General features: G+C 42.4%; 2 protein-coding genes across 6 annotated transcripts in view; one reads left to right on the top strand and one right to left on the bottom strand.

Moving 5' to 3' along the window:
* RTKN2 (rhotekin 2) overlaps nt 1-20,475 on the top strand; it is a 74,022-nt gene that overhangs the window by 44,275 nt on the left and 9,272 nt on the right. The window contains exon 14 of one of the 3 annotated variants that reach the window (XR_014007213.1): nt 16,800-16,952. The exons of 1 other annotated variant lie outside the window; for it this stretch is intronic. The gene's annotated coding sequence lies outside the window, so the exon portion shown is untranslated. Of the gene's footprint in view, nt 1-2,438; nt 5,310-16,799; nt 16,953-20,475 lie in introns of those variants that run through there. One more of the 3 variants, XR_014007214.1, reaches the window with a different exon arrangement.
* Nucleotides 3,583-20,475, bottom strand: part of ARID5B (AT-rich interaction domain 5B) — a 152,427-nt gene continuing 135,534 nt past the window's right edge. For all 3 annotated transcript variants that reach the window (XM_081190840.1, XM_081190838.1, XM_081190839.1), the window contains 2 exons: nt 16,970-17,168; nt 3,583-11,295 (listed from right to left, as the gene is read on the bottom strand). In XM_081190840.1, coding sequence (XP_081046966.1) covers nt 9,154-11,295; nt 16,970-17,168 — 2,341 coding nt within the window. In that variant the 3' untranslated portion in view covers nt 3,583-9,153. The remainder of the gene's footprint in view (nt 11,296-16,969; nt 17,169-20,475) is intronic.

The following is a 20,475-nucleotide window of genomic DNA, read 5'->3' on the forward strand; positions in this document are numbered from 1 at the left end:
GGTTTGTTATACATCCCTGAGATATGACTAAAGTCTTGAGGGGCACGTTATGGTTTAAAGAAATGCAGACTATTGCTTAAGCAAAAATAAATAAATTGGGAGACAGATTTCGCTTGAGCTGTACGGTGCAGTCGTGAAAAGTGAGACTATGAGTGTGACCTAGGAAGTCTGCACCAGTTCCTGGTTTTGTGTGGCCTGGGGCCAAGAAGCTGTTGCGGGGCGGGGGGGGGGGGACACACACCTCCTTCTCTGGGGTGCTTGACTCCAAACACACGCACAGCACAGCACAATTACTTCCTTCTCCTTTGCAGGTCTTGAAGCCTGTTTCAGGCAACTTTTTCTTTAAAAGATACCGAGATCCTACTGCTATTATTAGCTGTGTTTGAGAGGGTTTTTTTTTTTAAGGGTTAGCTAGTTTTAAATATTTTAGCACATGATTCCTTGAGTATAAGTAGAGCTTCCCATGTAAGCTGATATTTGCTAGTAAAAGCCTGTCAAAAATTAATGTCAAGATTTATGGTCTGAAATGTTATCTGTCAGTTTGTAGCCGTTAATTTTTTGTTTTTTTATTTTGGCTGGTTCCCTCAAAGAAATAGGGCACAGCAGCTGGACAAAGACTGGGCTCTTCCTGGGTTCAGTGTTTATGCTCCAACCGTCTCCCTTATGCAGTCAGTCAATAACTGCGCTGGCCAACTTTCTATTTTCTATCAATAAACATCGCGGTGCACAAAGAGCTCGATCCTATGATATCTTCTCTGAATAATAAAAGTGTCCTTTCCTAATGGCAACCATCAGCCCCGGGGCTTGTCGGAGAGCATCTCCAAATCCTGCAACAAAAGCATTTGCTGGAATGTGAAATCCCTACAGAGGGCAGATGCTGTAAGGCGTTTTCTTTTTTTTTTTTTTTTTAAAGGCACAGAAATTTTTACATTAGTTCCTAATCTGTGCAGCAAAGGAAGCTCTCTCTCAAGCAAAACTGCAATTGTAGCAGTTTCTGTTTATAGACGGTTTTGATTCTCCATTTGGGAATTACTGGACAACAGAGAAAGAGAGATTTGGCTGCTGTGCAGTCATTAGGAGCTGCTGTTCCTTGAACAGACTTCCACTTATTCATCACATTTGGCACTGCACTGCTAAAATAACCCTGACCAGGAGTCTCATCTTCAAATTAGGGCACGGGCGGTGGGGGAAGGGGATGCATGCTGAACGGGCTGGCTAGGACAGGAGGAGGGACACAGCAGCCATTCCCCCCCACACTTCCGAATGGGCCTTTGGTCTGATCCAGCAGAGCTACTCGTGTGTTCCTAAAAAGTAAGAAACAAAAGGGGATGGGGATGCAGCTAGGCTCTTGCTTCTGCAATGGAACATAATGAGTGCCTGTCCCTGAGCTGCAAAAACATACTCTGCATTTAATGCCCCCCCAACCCTGGGAATTGTAGCTCTGTGAGCGGTAAACAGTAGTTTACTCCTCACAGAGCTACAATTCCCAAACAACACCGCCTGTTTCTTTTCACAGAATGATTCGCTATTTTAAATATCAGTCCCTCCTCTCCTTGTTAAAAAGCTTTTAAAACAATGCTTTGTGGACAAATGAATGTTTAGGTGTGCAATAATGCAGCAGTTGCTTTTTAAGCACATGCATGCTGTCTCTTCTGTCTTTAATGGTTAAACAGGCCAGCTCTTGCCCATTCAGAAATCTCTAAAAGGACTGGCTGTGGGCCAGCTCCAGATGTGAGCGAAACAAATCGTGTACACCAACGGGTGGCTCTGGGTACAGGGATGTGCATCCAGTCATATCAATGAGGCCTGAATGAGCATTGTGAGATGGGCTGGGGAATGTGCCCACAGCTGTGCAGTGGCATCCAGATGTGCTGCTTGTGCACATGGATTTCCCTCGCCAGATTGAGGTGTTCTTTACATTTTAAAACATGTCTGGGTAATCAAACATTCTGAAAAGGATTACAGGTTTCAGAAAAGAAGTAGTAAAAGTCTTTCTCCAAAAACTGTCTGGTTGGCTGATGTTTTTGTTGGTCACAGGGCAAAAAATGTGCATGATGCCATCTTGTGGCCAAACGTTTCCACTTTTTATGCACCAGAATAGCCACAATCCAGCAACCAGTGAGGTCTTTCAGCCTAATCTGCAGCATAGCATTGTTTTGAAGATGATAAAAAAGAGAAAAGATTGATGCAGGAGGAAAGGGAAGTAGATCCATATGCTTCTTGGCAGAAAGGTAGGGCATCAAATGTAGTGAATAAAAAAAAAAAAGACAAATAATTTGGGGGCCCATTGATGTGATCAGACTGCATGGCCCAATATCATTAGATGGTTTAATCTTACTGCAGTACTGTACTGAGTTTATTAACATGAAAGGCCTAGGAAAACAGTAATTCTGTAACTACTTAAATTTTGCTGATCGCCTTGAAATGATGTTTTTTAGGATGCATTTTCTGACATTGTTTTGGGCATGGCTTGCTGTTGGAGTAGCAAATACCTGGAAACTAATTGAGGTGAGATTCCACTGCGTTTTTTTCTTGAGAATAAGTTATTGATACTGTAATGGCAGGGGTTTTTTATTGCTTTGTTTTTAACAATAATGTGCTTAGTAATTATTTTTGTTAAGCCCTGCAATTGAGACAATGAAGATTTGATTTGGGGTTGTTATCCGACAGCGTGCTGTCAGGCTGGTCAATATTTTGTGTGTGTAGCGCACTGATTGACTCATGATGTGAGATAATGTTCTCTTTCATCTTAGCCTTACTGGTCCTTGGTAAATCCAGGTTACTCAAGCATCAGTTTGACTGCCTGTACATACTTGTGTAATATTTGCCATGTTATTTCAGAGCCTTTGATGGAAGGCATTGCGTAAGAACAAAGCCTCGTTTGTTTCTTAAAAGGCTAGATCCACACTCACATGGTGCTGCGTAGCAGACAGGGAATCCTGCCATTTGCCTTTGGGAATGCTCTGAGGATCCCCTTGTACCCAGTAAAGGGCACGACCCGCATTACAGCTTACATGTAGCTCTTTGTAAACTTAGCCAGCTAAGCTTTAAAACAAATTAGATCCCCCTTTCCATTATTAAAGGAGGATCATTCTAATGCCTCTGAAAGCATGAAAATCTCTTCTTCAACCTGAAGTTATCAATGGAGGTCAGCTTCTTATCCGTTGACTTCCATCAAAGAATACCAAGTACAGTATCTCCCCACAACTGTCAACACCAGAATAAGTTATGCGAAGTAATTCTATGGAATCTATGGATTATGCAAATATGTGTGAATTGTGTTGCAGAATGTTTATAGGTTGCAGAATTTCACTTTTCTAGTCATAAAATTGAAGCTATCTTTGGGCTAGAGGTTTTATCTTTCGTTTTCAATGCACACAGATCTCTCCAGCCCCATTCCTCCATCCATGAAGATGACTATATGTAAACAAACTTCTCTCTCCCGATAAACTGCGACCTTGCCTTTCTTTCATCTGACTCTCGGTATGGGGACCGAGCTGTCCCCAGACTGCTGCTGCTGAGAGGTTAAAAGGGTTGAATACAGAAATCCCTTGGGTGATAAAAAAACTGTTTACAAATGTATTAAACATAAAAGGAAACAGATAGTAACATTTTTTATTAAATATTACAGTGGATCAAAAAGTACAAAATATCTTTGCTTGCTATGTGATTGGGAAACTATTGGCACATAATACAGTATCAAAAGCATTAATACATACAATTTGGAAAACATACAAAAATTGAGTGTTTATAGTTGGCTCAGCTTTTTTTTCTTTCTTTCTTTCTGGTAGTGTTTAAACTTACTTAATTTGAAAGGTTACTCAGTAACCCTTTTATTCTTTTAAAAAATGGGAAAACTATATAATATTACTGGGCCATTTTTTTCTATATACAAATAATCACCTTACAGAGCATATAAGCTACAATAACTTGAATCACAAGAATGTATACACTATTTACAACAAAAGAACGCTCAAAACAAAGTATAAACAGCTAGTAGATTATGCTGCCTTTGTTAGACCATATTTAAAACTATGGGAGGGGAGGAATACATGTAAAATATCAAATACATTTACAGCTAACACCGGTTAAGTGCTCAATAATGATAGTTTCAATACTGCAGACCTCATTATCAGTGAAATATTTTCCCACTATAAGCATTACGAATTGTGAAATGGGGCCAGGCTTGACTACGCTCATTGCTGTACAATCGGATCACATGGAATAACGAGTGAGTAGAAGCCAACCTCTCCCTTTAAAGGCACACACCACACAACCTATTTCTGTGGCCATCTACTGGCTTCTGTGAGCCACACAACAGATAGGACAGAGCTTGAACATATGGGGACTAGTCAAGAAAACAGTGAGACAGAAGTGACTTTGGCTCTGTTTAACTCTTGCACGGCTGCTGCCTCTCTGGTTGCTCCTGTGCCACCCCCAGTTAGGGCTGCTTACACAATTAGGCATCACCCGAGAGACATTTCCCTGAGTGGCGGAGGAACAACTACACTATCACACCATTCCAGCTAACGTGTAAAATGGGGCCAAAATTACTCTCAGCTTTTCTTGATGCAGAAGTGACCTGGAGTGGAAGAACCATGGAAACAGTAACAATCCCATTACTCCAGGTACTATATTAAACAGGGCTCAAGTCACAGGTTTCATTGGCTTGCGGCCTGCATGCTTAAGGATTCATGGAGCAGTTCAATAAGCCAGGAACACTTCTTAGCTTTATGTTGGGCTTCAGATGGAATTGGGAAACTCTTCTGATTACTAAAGTGAGAATCCGGTTGCAAAAGGCCTCACACAACACAAACCCCTCCCCATGTCAATGGCTTCTAAAAAGACAATTCTATCAAGGGGAGGGAAAGGCTTTCTTTGTCTTTAATCTCATCAACCTTCAGAATCTTTAATGAATCCTGAACAGAGTGAGTTGGAATTGCAACATTTCTTGGAACCAACTCATGGTAAATATATTTATCACTCTGTTGCCAATTAAACTGTTTTCTTTACCAATCTACCAATAACAAAAAAAACTTGTGCAATTTCATTCAATAAGGCCCCTTGAACTCAAACAAAGCAAACAAAGCCCCATTTAAGTCACAGAAAGTAGTCTTCTGCCAGTGGAAAATGCAATACTTAATAGAAATCATGGATTTTTAAAAAGCATTCTTAGGCAACCCACCCCACCAATGGTATGAGCTGTGTCCTCATTGCTCTTCATTTACCCTCATCTTGGCCAATGCATCATGAGCTTTCTAAAAATAAGCCAATCTTCCTATTGAAAAAAGCAAGAGGAACACACACAAAAGGGGGGGGGGGAATCAATTAACCCTGCACTGTGATCTGTCCGAACAACTTTCAAAACGATGCATGAAACTGAAATTGGAGACTTACAAAATAAGCACACGAGGTTAAGATTTAACAGTATGGTTACCAAATCAAACTTTCAAAAACGAGTCATCCTAGGGTTGTGGGATTTGGAATAAATGGACAGTCAAGTACCCTCATGTGCACGCATAGCTCCTGTGCAGGAGGGCAGCCCCATTCCTTTCAAGAGGGTGGGGAGCTAAGTATGTGCCAGAGGATTTGTGCACAGTGCGACCCTCTCTACTGGAGGGAAAGGGGTAGGATAGGGGCGTACCACTGTCAGCAATGTGGAGCTACCTCTGCATGCAGTAAACGACTTGCTAAGGGTGTGCTGTTCCAAAACGAGGGACAATCCTTTTAAAACAAGGGACATCCCTTACTGTAAGGGGGATCAGGCAACCCTACATGCAGATTATCCCAAACAAATCAGAGATGCATTACATCCTGGATTACCAAACCAGGCACATAATTCTAACAGTCATTGCAGGCTTATACAACCCTGCCAACTTCCCTTCCCCCTCCCCACCTTGATTATTATATTAGTCAGGTTTAGTGCAATTTTTTTGTATACTAATAATGCCCTCTATGGCATCTGATCAACTTAGAATGTGATTGCTGTTGTTTTTTTGAATGCTCCGAGCACAGCAGGAAAAAGAAAAGCAAACCTCGGCGTTGGCACATTTATCTTCTAAAGTCTACTAGCCTGCTTATGCATCATCAGTTCATATAATTTTACCACAAGAACATAAAAGCGTTAAATTGAAGATAACATTGATCTTTAACAGTAGATGTCTATTATTTTGTTGTTTTTTTCCACCATTGTATATTAAATAGGTTACATTATATATTGCAGTTGGCTTCATATCACAGGAAATTTCAATATAGGATGTTTGGCATGCATGCACGATGTTGCTTAAGTAGTTTCCACTAGTTTCCAGTAGTTTTGATTATTACTGTATTTGAATTGCAATCTGGGATGGGTTCAGCTCACAACCGATTTCCACATGGTAAAATGCCTCAAAAAGTTCAGCCTCTCTGGGTGGCTGTCCATACTTCCAGACCCAGCACAGAAAGCTTCCTCCAAGTAAATCCACATCGTTGTAGGTTGATTTTCCCCATGGACAAAACCCAAACCCACCAGCTTCACTTCCGGACTTGTCACTCTTCAAATTACGCCTTGTGACTGGGGTGTGGGGCTGCATTTTAGCCTCATGGGGAGGACCTGCCCCACCACCAACTCAAGCTGATCGCTGTTGAGCCAAGTGCTCGGTGGGCTGCCGTGACCAGGCTGTGTGGCCAGCGATGATGCCAGAGAGGTATGGGGCAGCCTCAACAGATTTGGCTGCCTTTGATGCTTCCTGAATGGGAGGTGGAAACTCAGCAAATCCATGAGAGACACTGGAACCAAAACGAGTGGACGCTGGCATTGTTTCTTGGATTTGAACAAAGCCAGCTTCACGGCAGCACCTGACATTTCCTCCCTCTCTGGTGGGGAACATCACTTGTGCTGGTACACGGTGTCAGAGAGGAATATGAGATGGGGGCAGAGCACACAGTCCTTGGGGCTTCCTACCTTAGCACCAGCTTTCAAGTGTTCTGATTACACACATTGGGCGCTTGCTCTCTACACCAAGGTTCTGTCCCTGTGTGAACAGCAATGGAAGCTTCAGCAAAGGCCTCCTAGAAAGCCCTCAGCTGCTCACTCAAAGCCGCTGACAAAGGGCTCTTCGAACGCCTTTCCCTCCCAAGAGGAACAGCAATGCAGGCTGAATGAAACCTTCCCTTTTGCACCTCAGGTGCTCATGCACAAGCCAAGGCCGAAGCAAATGCGAGTGAGCAGCCAGCTGCAGTCTATAAGGGTAGGACTCTTACTCTTGCTGTTCCCATGGGTGTGTAAGGGGTGTGTGCATGCACTAAAAGGGCCCTTGACTGCTCCTCTAAGGCCTCCAAGCTTGCACAGTAGCAAGTCAGTGGGTGGAGCCATGCCTGCCAGCTCTTCGAGCCTTTCCTCACATCAAAATATATCCCCTTTTATACTTCAGCTGCTGCCCTTTGTGCTGCAGTCCTGACCCTGCAATGAGCTGAGCACCCTAGCCCATTCCAGCAAAATATCTCAAGGCAATTTTTAGCTTTCAGCAGGAAGACTCTCATGAGAGTCAACAGGGTACTGTGGCTCAGGCTTCAGAAATGCCACTGGCATGGAACTTTTGTTCAATAGGACCAGAGAGTCAAAGTCAAGTAAAACCGGGCTTAAGTGGTTTGTAGATTAAGCTGCCATTTTTGTTTTGAGTCCAAGCCACATGGTCAGAATACTTTGCTGGAAGAAGGTGGGATGTTCAGCACTTTGTAGGAGGACTCCACCAAGCAAGAGTTCAACCAGTTCATACCCCAAAGGTGACCCTCAAAAGACTGACTTCCAGATTTGGAACGGCTTCTTGCTATTATCTTTCTCAGAACGTTTCTACGTTCTCACCCATCTCACTTCAGCAGCACAGAATCCAGACCCTCTTTAACTAAAATGCTTCACCTTCTTTCTCTCCTAACGGCTGAAATTCTTGAAATAGCTTAACAGCCCACAATAAAGGTTCTTTAGAACTCCAATGTTATTGAGTAACTTGTTGCCAGCACAGTCTCCTAAGCATGTTTCCTTTCTGGTATGCAGGACAGTTTCACAGCCTAGATAAGGTTAAGTACAATTCTTAACAAATTCACAGACCATGATACAGGAAAGCCAGATCCCAGTGGCCAGTAAAACAGCAAAGTATGAACAATTAGAGAACCATTTTGATGGGTGAGGGGAACGCTCAGCACCTTTGAAGGATCTAGTCGCTTGAGAAGGAGCTGATGTTTGGACTCAGCTGCAATTGTGTGATCTACAGTATGCTTCTCTCTCCATTGGAAAGGTTCATTGAAAATGGATGCTTTTGTTTTGTAAACAATGACATTACCACCCAAAAAGCTGCTCTAAAAACATAAGCAGAAAGGGGGAAAGGAAGGGGGAAAATATAAACACATTTAAAAAAGAAGCCCTCAATAACCAGCGCCTTTTTTTTCTTTTACCAAAAAGAGGTTGCAAATGAAAAGAGACTGTTCTTTTAAATTAAACAGAGCACAGGATAAGTTGAAAATAACTTGCATAAATTATACAAATGAACTTGACGCTGGAGATTCTTTTGTTTTGTTTCTGAAGCAGATATGTAAAGTCTAATTGGACAGTGTTTACTTTTCCTGTTTTGATAGTGTTAAGATGAAATGCTATGAAGTTTCTGCTATACATTGCATTGATTTGAAATCTGAAAAGTCAGAAAACAAAATGGTACCCAAAGAAGCAATATCCGTAGATCATTTGCTTGTTCCACTTTCTCTCTCATCAGACCTGCCTCTTTTTCTACTTGAAATGCTCCAAAACCCACTCTTTTTTAAGGGGGGGGGGACACAAACAAACAAACACCTTTTTTCTCCTCCAAGATAAAGGGGGTGGAGCCTAATGTTCCCCCTGCTCTTCTCTGACACTTGTTTTCCGCATGATACAGATACTTTTGCGAACCTTCTTTGCAATGTGAAATGACCACGGAGGAGTAGATGCAGGAGCCCAAAGTAAAAAAACAAAGCCCAGGCGAATCGACTGTCTTGCTTGACCCTCGATCAACTCTGAAGCCTTCAGCAATGAGGGACAAAACTGCTTATTGGTTAACACAAATAATCGGCTTTTTGTTTAAATTTTGCAAGACATCACAGGCTAAAAGGAATGTAGTTGTTTGTTGTTGTTTTCCAAGGGAGGATTTACAGTTTTGTGCTCGGATGTACAGAAGACAACTGAGAAGGCGGGAAAGCAGCCTGAGGATTGATAGCAGCCAAAGGATAAATGTTGTTGTGCAAAAGGTCGCCATATGAACTTCCTACAGGTGTGGCTGCAGCTAAGTGCCTGTAAAGCTGCTGTGAGTTCCCAGGGGACGTAAGGAACTGTCTTTGCACCATGAACGAGTGGAGAGCCAAAGGCTGCATTAGCGGAGAAAGCACAGCCTGGTTTTTCAAGTATTGTAGAGGATGAGAATACCCAGCTGGGATGCGGTTGCTCAGGCTGCTGCACAATGTCCCTGGGTACAAGCCTGTGAAGATGGGGCTGGAGAGGGGAAACTTGTGGCCCTCCAGCATGCTGCCGGGAGGGAGGACGTGTGCTGATTTGCTGCCCTCGGCCTCTTGTTCGAGACCCTTGTCTTTTGCAGGGGCTTCCTTTGGTAAGCGCAGGGGCGAGACGGCGCGGATCTTCTTCTCCGAAATGGCTTTGTCCAAATCCTCCAGGCTGCGCTTCAGAGGCCGAGCTGCCCCAATGGTTTGAGCATTGGTTTTGTGGCTTAGGATGGGGTGGACCATGCCCTCCATCTTCCTTGGGGTCTGCTGTTTGTTGGTCCTGAGAAGAGGCTCGCCGTGCTTCTTGGGGGCCGACACCGTCATTGGAGAAACACGACAAGCTTTGGGGTTGCAGTCTATGCTCAGAGGCTGGCCGCTCAAGGCTTGGAACTGGGATATGCTTTTGCTCTCCACCGAAGCATGCAAGAGGGAAGATGACCCCAGAGCTTTTGCAGTCTGTTTGGGAGTACTTTTAGGAAGACTCAGATCTGTCGGCTGATCATCAGAAGAGGCTTCCATGGGGCTCTTTTTCTCCGGCTGATGTAGAGGCGGGTGATAGCTTAAGCTTCGCTTGTCTTGGTGCTTGTGTTGAGGGAACATGGAAAGGGCTTCCGTATCTCTATACATGTCTCGGTGGAGGTACTTTGACGTCTGTTCATTATTAAGGTGGTGTTCGGTGTGCCTGTAAAGGCTGTGCAGGTGAGGAGATGAGTAAAAGTCTGCCAAGAAAGCAGGCATGTGGGAGTGGTGCAGCGCCCTTTTTTCATTCATTCTATCTTTCATGTCCTGGATTTCCGACTTTAGTGCATAGGATTCGGCCAGAGCACTCAGGTGTTGTTTGGTGAAATCGCAACATTCAGAATCAGTTTTCTTGAGTAGCAGTTCGTGCCTGTAGGCTTCACTAGCAGACTTCCTCTCGTCCGAGTTCTTGGGTTTGAAACTCTGTACGTGTTGGATCACAGATGGCCTGCTGAGTGCCGCAGCATCCATCCCAGAGGCATGGGAAGCCTGTGGCATGCTTGACAACAGGTCCTCTTTGCTGCTTAATTTCTTCTTGCTGATCAAAGGTGGTGGTGAGCCGTAAGGGTAGCTGCAGGAGAGGGTTGCCCCACTGACTTGTGACAAGAGCTTCTTCTTTGCCAGAGGTGACATGATGCCCGGGTTGCCTTTGGAGTAGAGCAGTGGTGTGCAGCTGAAACCAGGCTCACCATTAAGGGAACTCGGCACTTCTTTCTCTTTGAACATGTCAAAATTCTGTACTACAAGGACTTTGGGACTCTGTTTCAGTGCATTGTGTATGTCCTCATTTCCTAACTGATCCACTTTAACCGTGCAGTTGGCAATGTAGTCCGCCATCTCTGGAAGTTTGTCATCTTCCATCTCACTTTGACTTGGAAGTGGGAGTTGGATAGTGGGGAAGTTATTAAATGGAATTTCTTGGGCACTACTTTCTAGGTCGTCTGTGAGACAGTGAACTCTTTGTTCCTGCTTTGGCTCATCTGGATCCTCTGCCAGACTGGGGATTTTCCCGACAGTGGAATTCAAGACCTCATCTTCTTCTGGGGACACCAAAGCACTTGAGACAGAATCTTTGCATGACATCTCCTCCTTGACTTCCTCACTGTTTGAGCCGACCTCTTCAAAGTCTGTCTTTTCCAATGATGGCATCCCAGTTACATCTAGTGGAGAAACCTGGGACTCTTCTACAGGCAGCTTCATCTCCTCTGCGACAGTTAGCTCAGATGAGCTTTTCTGGTCTGGACATTCTTGAACTTTCTCTTGTTCCGATGATGCCTAATAAAACATTTTAATGGAGAAGTGTAAGAAAGCACTGTAGCATGAAAGGCATAAAATTCTCAACCAAGACATAGTGGCATCTCTCGGAAACAAACTTGTCCATCATGTTGAGCACCAAACGCTTTAATAGCCACTATCACATTTCAACACAGACATCTACCCTGGAAGTATTGTAAACATAAAAGTATAATTACAAATGTCTTAATAAGTCATAGGCAATTCTTTGTTTTATTTTGTTACCAGGCAGCATAAAATAGGCTCCACTGATATGCTGACCAGGCAGCGTTTATGCTGAGGCCATTTTTTTAGTTAAGAGGACCACCGCTGTGTTGACAATGGCATTTAGAAAGATCTAAGATTTGTTTTCCATATTTAAAACACGGACTCCCAAGCATGCTTGACTTGACTTTTATTCATTATTTATTAAAAAGTATTTCTAAGCTACTTAGGATTTTAAAATGGTGCATGCACAAAGTATAAACCAACATGAACACTGTAAAACAACATCATAAAAACAGAGATAACAAATAGATCTCTCTTATTTTAGACCTGATCTCTTGGCACTACTAAAACCAGTGCTTACCAAATGAATCCCCCCCCTATTAAAATATATAAAATGAAGTCTGTGGGTGGGCGGGAAGCAAAGCTTTGCCGACGCGTTCTGAAACAATTGGCGTTGTGGCTCATTCGGGCTTCTTTTATTTAGAGATTAGAATAAAGTTGTCAACATGCAGCAAGAGCATTTTTGCCCTCTTCCAGATATAGCTTTCCTGAGTTATAGCCAATGAGGCTCCATCTCTTTATGCTCCTTCATTAATAAAGCTTGTGCACTCAGTTCTCCCTATTCATTCCATTATGTAGACGAATGAACTGTGACCTTGAAGGTCATTAGAGTGCTCCATCTGTGATACAGCTGACTGACAACCCTTTTCAAAATTACTGTCATTCTCTTGCGGCATGCCTCTTAGTAGAAGGCAGTCATAAAGCAGCGACGTTGTCTGAGCTCTTCTATTATTATTGTTAACACCCCCCACCCCACCCGCTTCTCTCTTTCTCAGCTGTAAAGAGGAGGCATTGGGAAAGTTATTATCTAAATGCTGTATTAAAGGGCGTCATGTGAGAGATGGATGCAAGGCAGCCAATGCATCACAATCTTCTCCAAGATTTACGTCTTTGCAGCTGCTTTTAAATTTTCCTATGTGTTGGGTTTTTCTATTTCCTATTAGTTAAAGTGTCCGTTACTCATTGTGACTGCTTCCATAATTTTTTCCGCAAAGAAACTCAAAGTAAAAGATGCCTTTTGCAGTCCAAATATCATCATTAGCCCTTTTGCGAAAATTCTAACATTGGCCTCCAGAGCTTATACAATTACAGGAAAATACCAGACAGATGAGCAAAGCAGACGGAGAAAAACTGATAGTTAATAACTGGATCTTTCTCTCTCTCCCTGGTTGGGCAACACTTTGATAGGAGTTTGCAGTTGTGCTAGAGCAGCATGTACGAGAGGAATAATAATATTTCATCTTGTACTCAGTTACAGCCATCGTAACAAAACAGAGTCAAATGTAATGCTAAACTGAGCTGTAACCAATTAACAGCGTGCTCACACAAACAGTTATGAGTCATTACAAGATAGCTTTCTCCCTCATTGTTCACACTGAAAAACATTTCTGGAAAAATATTTGAAAGTGCATATTTCTCAGGATGTGTCAAGTTAAAAATCTTACCACTTGGAGTACTTTTACAGGATTATTTTAAATGGGAACTATTCACATATTTGCAGAAACATGAAGCCTGAAGGCAGATCATAATCAAGAGAGATGTATGGTTATTATTTCAACATGCACAGTGGGTTCTTTTGACTGTTTTCAGCCTAATGAAAACTTCACGCACAGCACTGAAAACTGATTTCAAATCCTAGGGCAGTTAAGATGGATAAGTTACCATTTCATAGATTGATGGGCCGGGGCATGGCATTTTGGGTTACTTGAAATGACTGGTGGCCTCTGTGGATGGGGGCTCATCTTACATTTGCCACCTCTGAAAACCACCTGAGGAGAGCGTTGCAGGGAAGCTGCTTCATGGCGGTGTGGCTGGTGAGAGGCCCTTCAGCTAGTCCACAACCTGGTTGGTTACTGGTGCCAGGCCTGGGATTGCCGCCTGCTAAGTTTTAAAACAGCCTTAGCGATTCAGGCTTTCACAAGACACAAAAGCTATTACTACGTACAGGTAGTCCAGCTTCCTGGTAAACTGGTATGCTGAAGCTGGTTAGATAGGGCAGAGCTGCAGGATGTTGGATGTATGCATCACAAATTCACACAAACACACACAAATGGTAGGACTGCAATGATCAGCAAGTAGCTTAGATCAGGCATGTCCAATTCCCAAGAGACTGTGATCTACTCCCAGTATAAAAAAACTGGCAGTGATCTACCCATTGTCACTGGAGGGAGAGGAGCGTCCGTGGGGTGGGTGGATTGCCCAGAGTTGTTGAGCGCTTTTTGGGAGGAAGATTGCACAGAGTTTTTTAGCTTTTCCCCTGTAACTTTTTGTGCACGATAAGGATCCTGCAATCTACCAGGATCAGCCAGGGATCTACCAGTAGATCACAATCTACTGGTTGGACACCCCTGGCTTAGACGAAGTGTCCAAAAATGTGTTCCTGGCTAATCAGGAAAGGCAGTTTTTATTACGCTAATAATTAATTGAATTTACATAAATTTGTTATGTTTCTGAAGAAACATAGAATACTCTTCTTCCCCTTAGATGATACATGCATGTTTGTATGCAGCAGGGCATCATCTTATAAGAGGCATTCCATATGAGTGAGAAGGGGGGATTGTTTCTTCCGAGCTGACAGTTTGTTCAACTAGTTGATTAAGATTTCTTTAATAAGGTGATTGCCTAAAGAACTCGTTGTTTGAGTAGAGCCTGGGACCACTGGTATATTGGAATGTATACTGGGGGGAGGGATGCAAGGTCCCTGCGCTTCAACTTTCTGCATATCATATGGGTGGAAGGGCTTGAGAAAGATTGTGTGTAGGGGGGAAGGAAGTGGGAACCAGCAAGTGAAATAGTTGTTTCAAAGTGTCAGTATGATTAATAGGCATCTTGAGGCCAAAGATTTTCAGAGTGTGCCTATAAGTAGTTGCAACTAAGGCCTTGTCCATACTGGAGAAACGTGTGGATTTTCCTGTCTCCCCATTAAGGTAAAGGTAAAGGGACCCCTGACCATTAGGTCGCGGACCAAATGACGTCCTCCCCATCCCAGCGTTGCCTCTAACATTTCTCCCTTTGAATGCAGGGCTTTTCAGTCCCCTGAAAGTCCAAAATGGCCAAGATGGGGGGAAACCCGCATTTGAAGTGGGGGGAAAGGTGTGATTCCACATTTGCCCCAGTGTGGGCAAGTCCTAAGTCCCCGTGAAAGCAATAAGTGGATTGTGACTAACTTAAGTCTCAGGGATTGCCATGAGATTGCTTGCACTTAATTTGTGTGGGTTTTGTGCCCACTCTCTTTAATAACTTTCCATATTACCCCAACCAACATTAGCTACAAAACACCTGCAAATGCCACTACTCCCCTCTCTCTGGGTTACAAATTAGTTGGCTTACCAGCCCCCTGCCCCAAATCCCAAAATAATATTGCACCCCACAAACAAATATTTCTTATTTAAAAGATTTATACCCACTTTTCCCCACCACAAAGGAGTCGCTCTAAACAGCTTACAAATAAACTGCAAACATAAACGCAATGATCCAATTCAGTTCCCCAACCTAAGAGGCACAACAAAAGCGGAATGGTTTTTACATGGTGCTTTCATATGTGAAGGAAAGAGGAATTATATTTTTCAAACTTATGAAAAATGATTTGCTTAAAAGCCTTCTGAGGTCCCTCATACATTTGTGAGAATTTGATATCAAGAACATCCAACATTACTGACTGACGGGAGAAAAGAATTACACTGCTATGTTCTTGCAGTCGGAAGCTCACATAATTGCATTTTGTGTTGTGCACTTTCTACTCTCCATCTGAGAACTTGACCTGCGACTCACATAAAAAATAACTGCAGTTTAAGTCGCAGGAAATTTGAGATACTAAACAACAAAAGCAAGGAAGTTCAAAGTTTAGACTGACACTCCATCGCTGGCTTGTTACGTTGTGCTTAGCTTCTATTGCAGCACATATGGTATGTAACATAACTCGCTGATCCAAACTCCCTGCAATAAATAACAAAGCACAAAGGGATGAACAAGGAATGGAATGCTAGACTTAACTTGTATTTCCTTGCTTTTGGCAATTTCTGTTGCAATCTAGCAGTTGCTTAAACAGAGACTGCATGCCCTCTTTTATGTATATTTTAATAAAGATTGTGCCTTTTCAAAATATGTCTCAGTTTACAATTAATTTTTTTTAAAGGAGCAGGGGTGGGTGAGGGAAACTCTCCAAAGACGCCATTGCAAAGACTGTGGTTGTATAAAAAATATATTCTAACCCAGGCTTTGGAGCTCAAGTCCATGGAAATAACAGAAAAGGAGAACCAATATTAAAGACGCTAAAGAGTTTTGGCCCAAACAGGCCTTCCAAAGTGGCTTTTCTACAAAAAAATAGGACAACAATGAGCAAGTCTTGCTTAAAACATAACTCAGTTCCCTCATGATCACCTTCCTTAAAGAAAACTCTAAACAATTTTTATTTTGCCATGTGATTGGTTATGGTAGAAATATCCCTGAGTAAGGCCTATTTGGGCCAAGATACACCAGACAATAATAAAAAGTGCATTACTCTCAAGCGTCTTTGAGCCTGGTTCTCCTCTTGCCATTGCCATTGGATACTTCCTGGTTCTTCTGTGTGGAAGGCATGGGAAGCTGTAAGACATTACCAGCCACATGGCGCACCCCCCCACAGAACCGCCCATGTACCACATGTACTGACGACCTTTCCAGAGGTGGCATCTCTGTCATCGCTTCCATGCCCTCCATAATCACACAAGTCATATCACCATCAGTTATACTTCAGTCCTTCTGGGTAAACTAAGGACCTTTTCCCCCTACATTATTCTTAACGTTAAGATGTTTGAAATGAATAAAGTATGTACAGTGGTACCTCGGATTAAGTACAGTGGTACCTCGGGTTAAGTATTTAATTCGTTCCAGAGGTCTGTTCTTAACCTGAAACTGTTCTTAACCTTAAGCACCACTAATGAGGCCTCCTGCTGCTGCCGCGCCGCCAGAGCACGATTTCTGTTCTCATCCTGAAGCAAAGTTCTTAACCCAAGGTACTATTTCTGGGTTACCAGGGTCTGTAACCTGAAGCGTATGTAACCTGAGGTACCACTGTACGTATAATTTCAGAATTCTTAGCTGCATATTACGAGAGACCTGGGGAATACCAACCCGGGTTCTGCAGAAAGGGGACTTCTGAGCCCGCGACTTTTACACGGACACATAATGGATTCTGTGCACACTGGAACACATAGGTATACATTCTTGTGTCTTTTTAGGCCCTGAAGACGCCATGTCAGTAAAAAGTGACATATGGCCTGGCCCCGAAAGAGGATTTGTTTGCGTGAGCCCTGGTTCAAAAGATGATTTCTGGACATTATGCGATCAAAGCAGCACCTGCAGAACGAAAAAGTTAATGAAAAGAAGAAAGCGGGGAAAGGAAACTAACCTCGGGTGCATCCTGGGGTTTCTGTGCATTGTCTTTTTCTTTCTTGCTCTTTTGGTGTTCATTTCTGATGCGTTTTGTTCCAGACAATTTTATCTTACTTTCCCCCTCCTGGGCGACATTATCTTGTTTTCGAGGTTTCACAGGAGGCAGTGGCTTATCTTCTTCTCCTTTAATAAATCTCTCATACGGCAGGATTAATCTAAAGAACGAATAATTGATCAGTTCTAGAAGTTCTCACCCAAAAGACCAAAATAAAATAAATGGCTGTAAGAAGTTCATTGTTAAAAACTGTTTTTTGAAAGAAAGAAAAAACCACTCAAAACTAGAAGTCAAAGATGTGCAGTAGGATTTGGAAGCTGTTTCTTCTTCTCAAACTGCTGCTGAATCAAATTATTTCCTCTGCCTTTCACACATTTTGCAACCACAAAGCTGAGTTTGCCAACCTCTCAGATGATACACACTTTCCTAAACATCTGTAATATTCACACTTTACATGTTTAGCTATACAATGTGTCTTTATGTGTAAACCTAAAAAATGGAATGGTTCTGATCCACTTCAATTTATTTGTGACCAAGTCCTATTGAAACTTACAGGTTAGCTGATACTAAATTAAGTCACATAAATTCAATTTAATCTGCACTCCAATTCACACTTTCCTGGAAGTCGGTCTCATTAAAGTTACTTCTGAGTACACACCTAAAGGATTGCAGTGTTAGCCATAAGTAACTTTAGCTGGATCAGGTCCAACAAGTGACAACAAGCAGAACATTTTTTTAAAAAATCCATTGAGATAAATGAGATTATGAAGCCAAATGGAATCGCTGGAGATGAGCTACATATCTCCCCCACTACTTTAAATTGATCTTAATGGAAATACTTTGTATTTAGTTCTTTGGCCTGTTTAAACAGCAACCGACTTGAGTTACAGAACTTCCCGACAGCAGTGCCATATATACCCTGAAAGTACAGAAGTACAGAAAATAGCAAATAATCCCAACTGGAACCTCAGGGTGGATTGCGGTGTGAACAGGTCTTAAGGAACCTCACATGGGTCAGTTCAGGTCTTGGGTCTGAAGTCCTTAAATCTGCCTCCAAAACAGTGCAGACTAGACATGCTAGCTCCCTTCCAACCATTGTCTCTAGATGCCTCTTGCCTTCTCTTCTCTGCAATCCCCAGAGGGCTTTCCCATAACTATTTGGATTCTCAGAGCTACCTGCGTAAGTCAGAAGCTAGAGGAGCAGAGTGCAATGGGAAGGGGTGAAGACAAAACTCAGCCCAGCAGGGTTGCACATATAATCCCAGAAGCTGGGGAGGAGGGATGTGGCCCCTCCACCACCAAACATCAGCATATTCTGGACTGTATCATCTTGTATCCTCTATCCTGTGGGCTAGATATGGTTCCATCAGAAGATGGAAGCAGTCTTCTCCAACCTGTTTTGCCCTCCATATGTTGTTGGACTACAGCTCTTATCATGCCTGGCCCCTGTGGCTGATGGGAACTGTAGTCCAACTGGTATAGAAACCTTGTACTAGCATAGATTTCCTCCTCTTCTTTTTTAGGAATCTGGGGGAATGTCATAAGGGCCCATTTTGTGAGCAAGAAGATTCCTCTTTCTCTAGGGAAAGGGGGGAAAGGGCAAGCAGTGTCTACCAGGTGGTAGTTGGCACAGTGGGCAGGAACAAAAACGATTTTAAGAGACAATTAGAGAATTTTAATTACAGAGTTTTGTCTTTCAAACCATGGAAAAATTGCTTGGGGGAGGAGACAGAGATGCTTCAATCTGATTCCCACCACCCCTCCACAGAGTGCCTCTTGAAATGAGGGTAAATAAGCAGTGTTATTAAAAAGAATGGATTGGCTTACAATCTGAGTTTCAGCTCCAGTGATTAAAGTTCTTATAATGCATTAAACATGATTAATGAATGACTCATAGCAGGAATAATGCATGACTCCGACTTTTAAAAATATGAACTTTAGTATGGCAAACATTTTTTTTTAAAAAAAAAACCCACAATAGGTATCTGTTGAAGAAAATGGACGTTGCTTTTTAAACAGCATTAATCTGTTCAAATATCAGACTTCTTTAATTATAGCTTAATCTAAGAGTTCAAGATAGAAAACTCTTTTTGTTCAGGCACAGATTTTTTTTGTTATTCCAGAATCAGCTCCAAGCCATCCAGTTTTAATTTAGATGTTCAAACACAGTTTGGCTTCAAGAGAGCTGGGATTAGCTTGCTTGCGATGATAGTATTTCACATTTTAATAAAATACAACATAAATTATGTTAAAAAGTAAACCTCATTTATGCCATATTAGAAACAAAATTCATGAACTGAGCATGCTCTGACATGGGTATGTGCAGAGAGGCGTGAATAATACTTTTGAGCCCTGAATTTGGCAGCTGGCCAGTAATGAAGCTAAAGCAATGCCCAAGGGGAATGCTGGTCCTCAGATCCCATTACAAACTGAGTTTAAACATGTTACAGCTGCTAAAACTGAAAACAGCTCTCTCTATGCAGGCTTAGCAAAATAATACGGACTTTGCCAAATACTTGCTTCCCACTGTAACATTACGGTTAATGTTTATGTAATAAAAAAAGAAGCATAACAAGGCAGAATAAAAAAAAAAGGGGGGGGAGAGAAAGAAATACAATCTTGTTCATACTTGAGGCTGCTAAATTTCATTTGTAACAAGCACAAAATATTCAAGGCACCCTTGAACATCTTTTCCCGTGCCTGGGACTTGAAGCAAGAGGAGGCGAGGTTGGGTTTCATCCAGAGCAATATTTATATCTTTTTCTGCCATGTGTTAAATATTTAAAGAATCAGATTTAACCAAAATACTTTTTTTTTTTTTGGTGGCAATAGTTGTTAACACTGCAGAAAGGATTGTTTGACTTTGTTTGGTTGCCATGGGAACAGGCAGCCCATTTGAAATCTACATGTTTCGTTGGTAAATGTTTCAAAAGCTGCTCATAGCTTTAAAATTAGAGGATGATACTCTGCCACCACTAGGCCTTTTAAATAAAATATTCTGTGTGATTATCCTGGCGGTTAAAGCAGAAACGGGACAAAGGCCAGCCCTGATAAGATTAATCACTGTTAGCACTCTTTCTGAGAAACCCTTTTGTGTCAGTTTTAAATTTGACCACCAAAAAGACAACAGCTTCCTGCCTCTTTGTTGCCATATAAATCCCTGGAACTCATTAGGTCAGAGGATAATTAGGAGTCATGGCTGATGAGAGTTCAACGTTACAGGAGGACGGGCCTGCTGTTTCCATTTTTGTGATTTTGTTTTTTTTCACTGAGCTCAGCAGTTGGCAGAGGCTACAGTGGCAAAAATACATTTCACATAGCTGGTCAAATGCCTAGCGCCAACAGCAGGAAATTTGGAATTAAATGTTTCTTGTATCTGGAGAGAGGCATGACTAAGGTAAAAATTGAATCAAAACACAAGGACGGCTTGTTCTACTTGCATCAGCTCCCCACCCTGGACAGAAAAT

This window comes from Podarcis bocagei (genome assembly GCF_964188305.1).
Source record: "Podarcis bocagei genome assembly, chromosome: 4".
Taxonomy (NCBI): domain Eukaryota; kingdom Metazoa; phylum Chordata; class Lepidosauria; order Squamata; family Lacertidae; genus Podarcis; species Podarcis bocagei.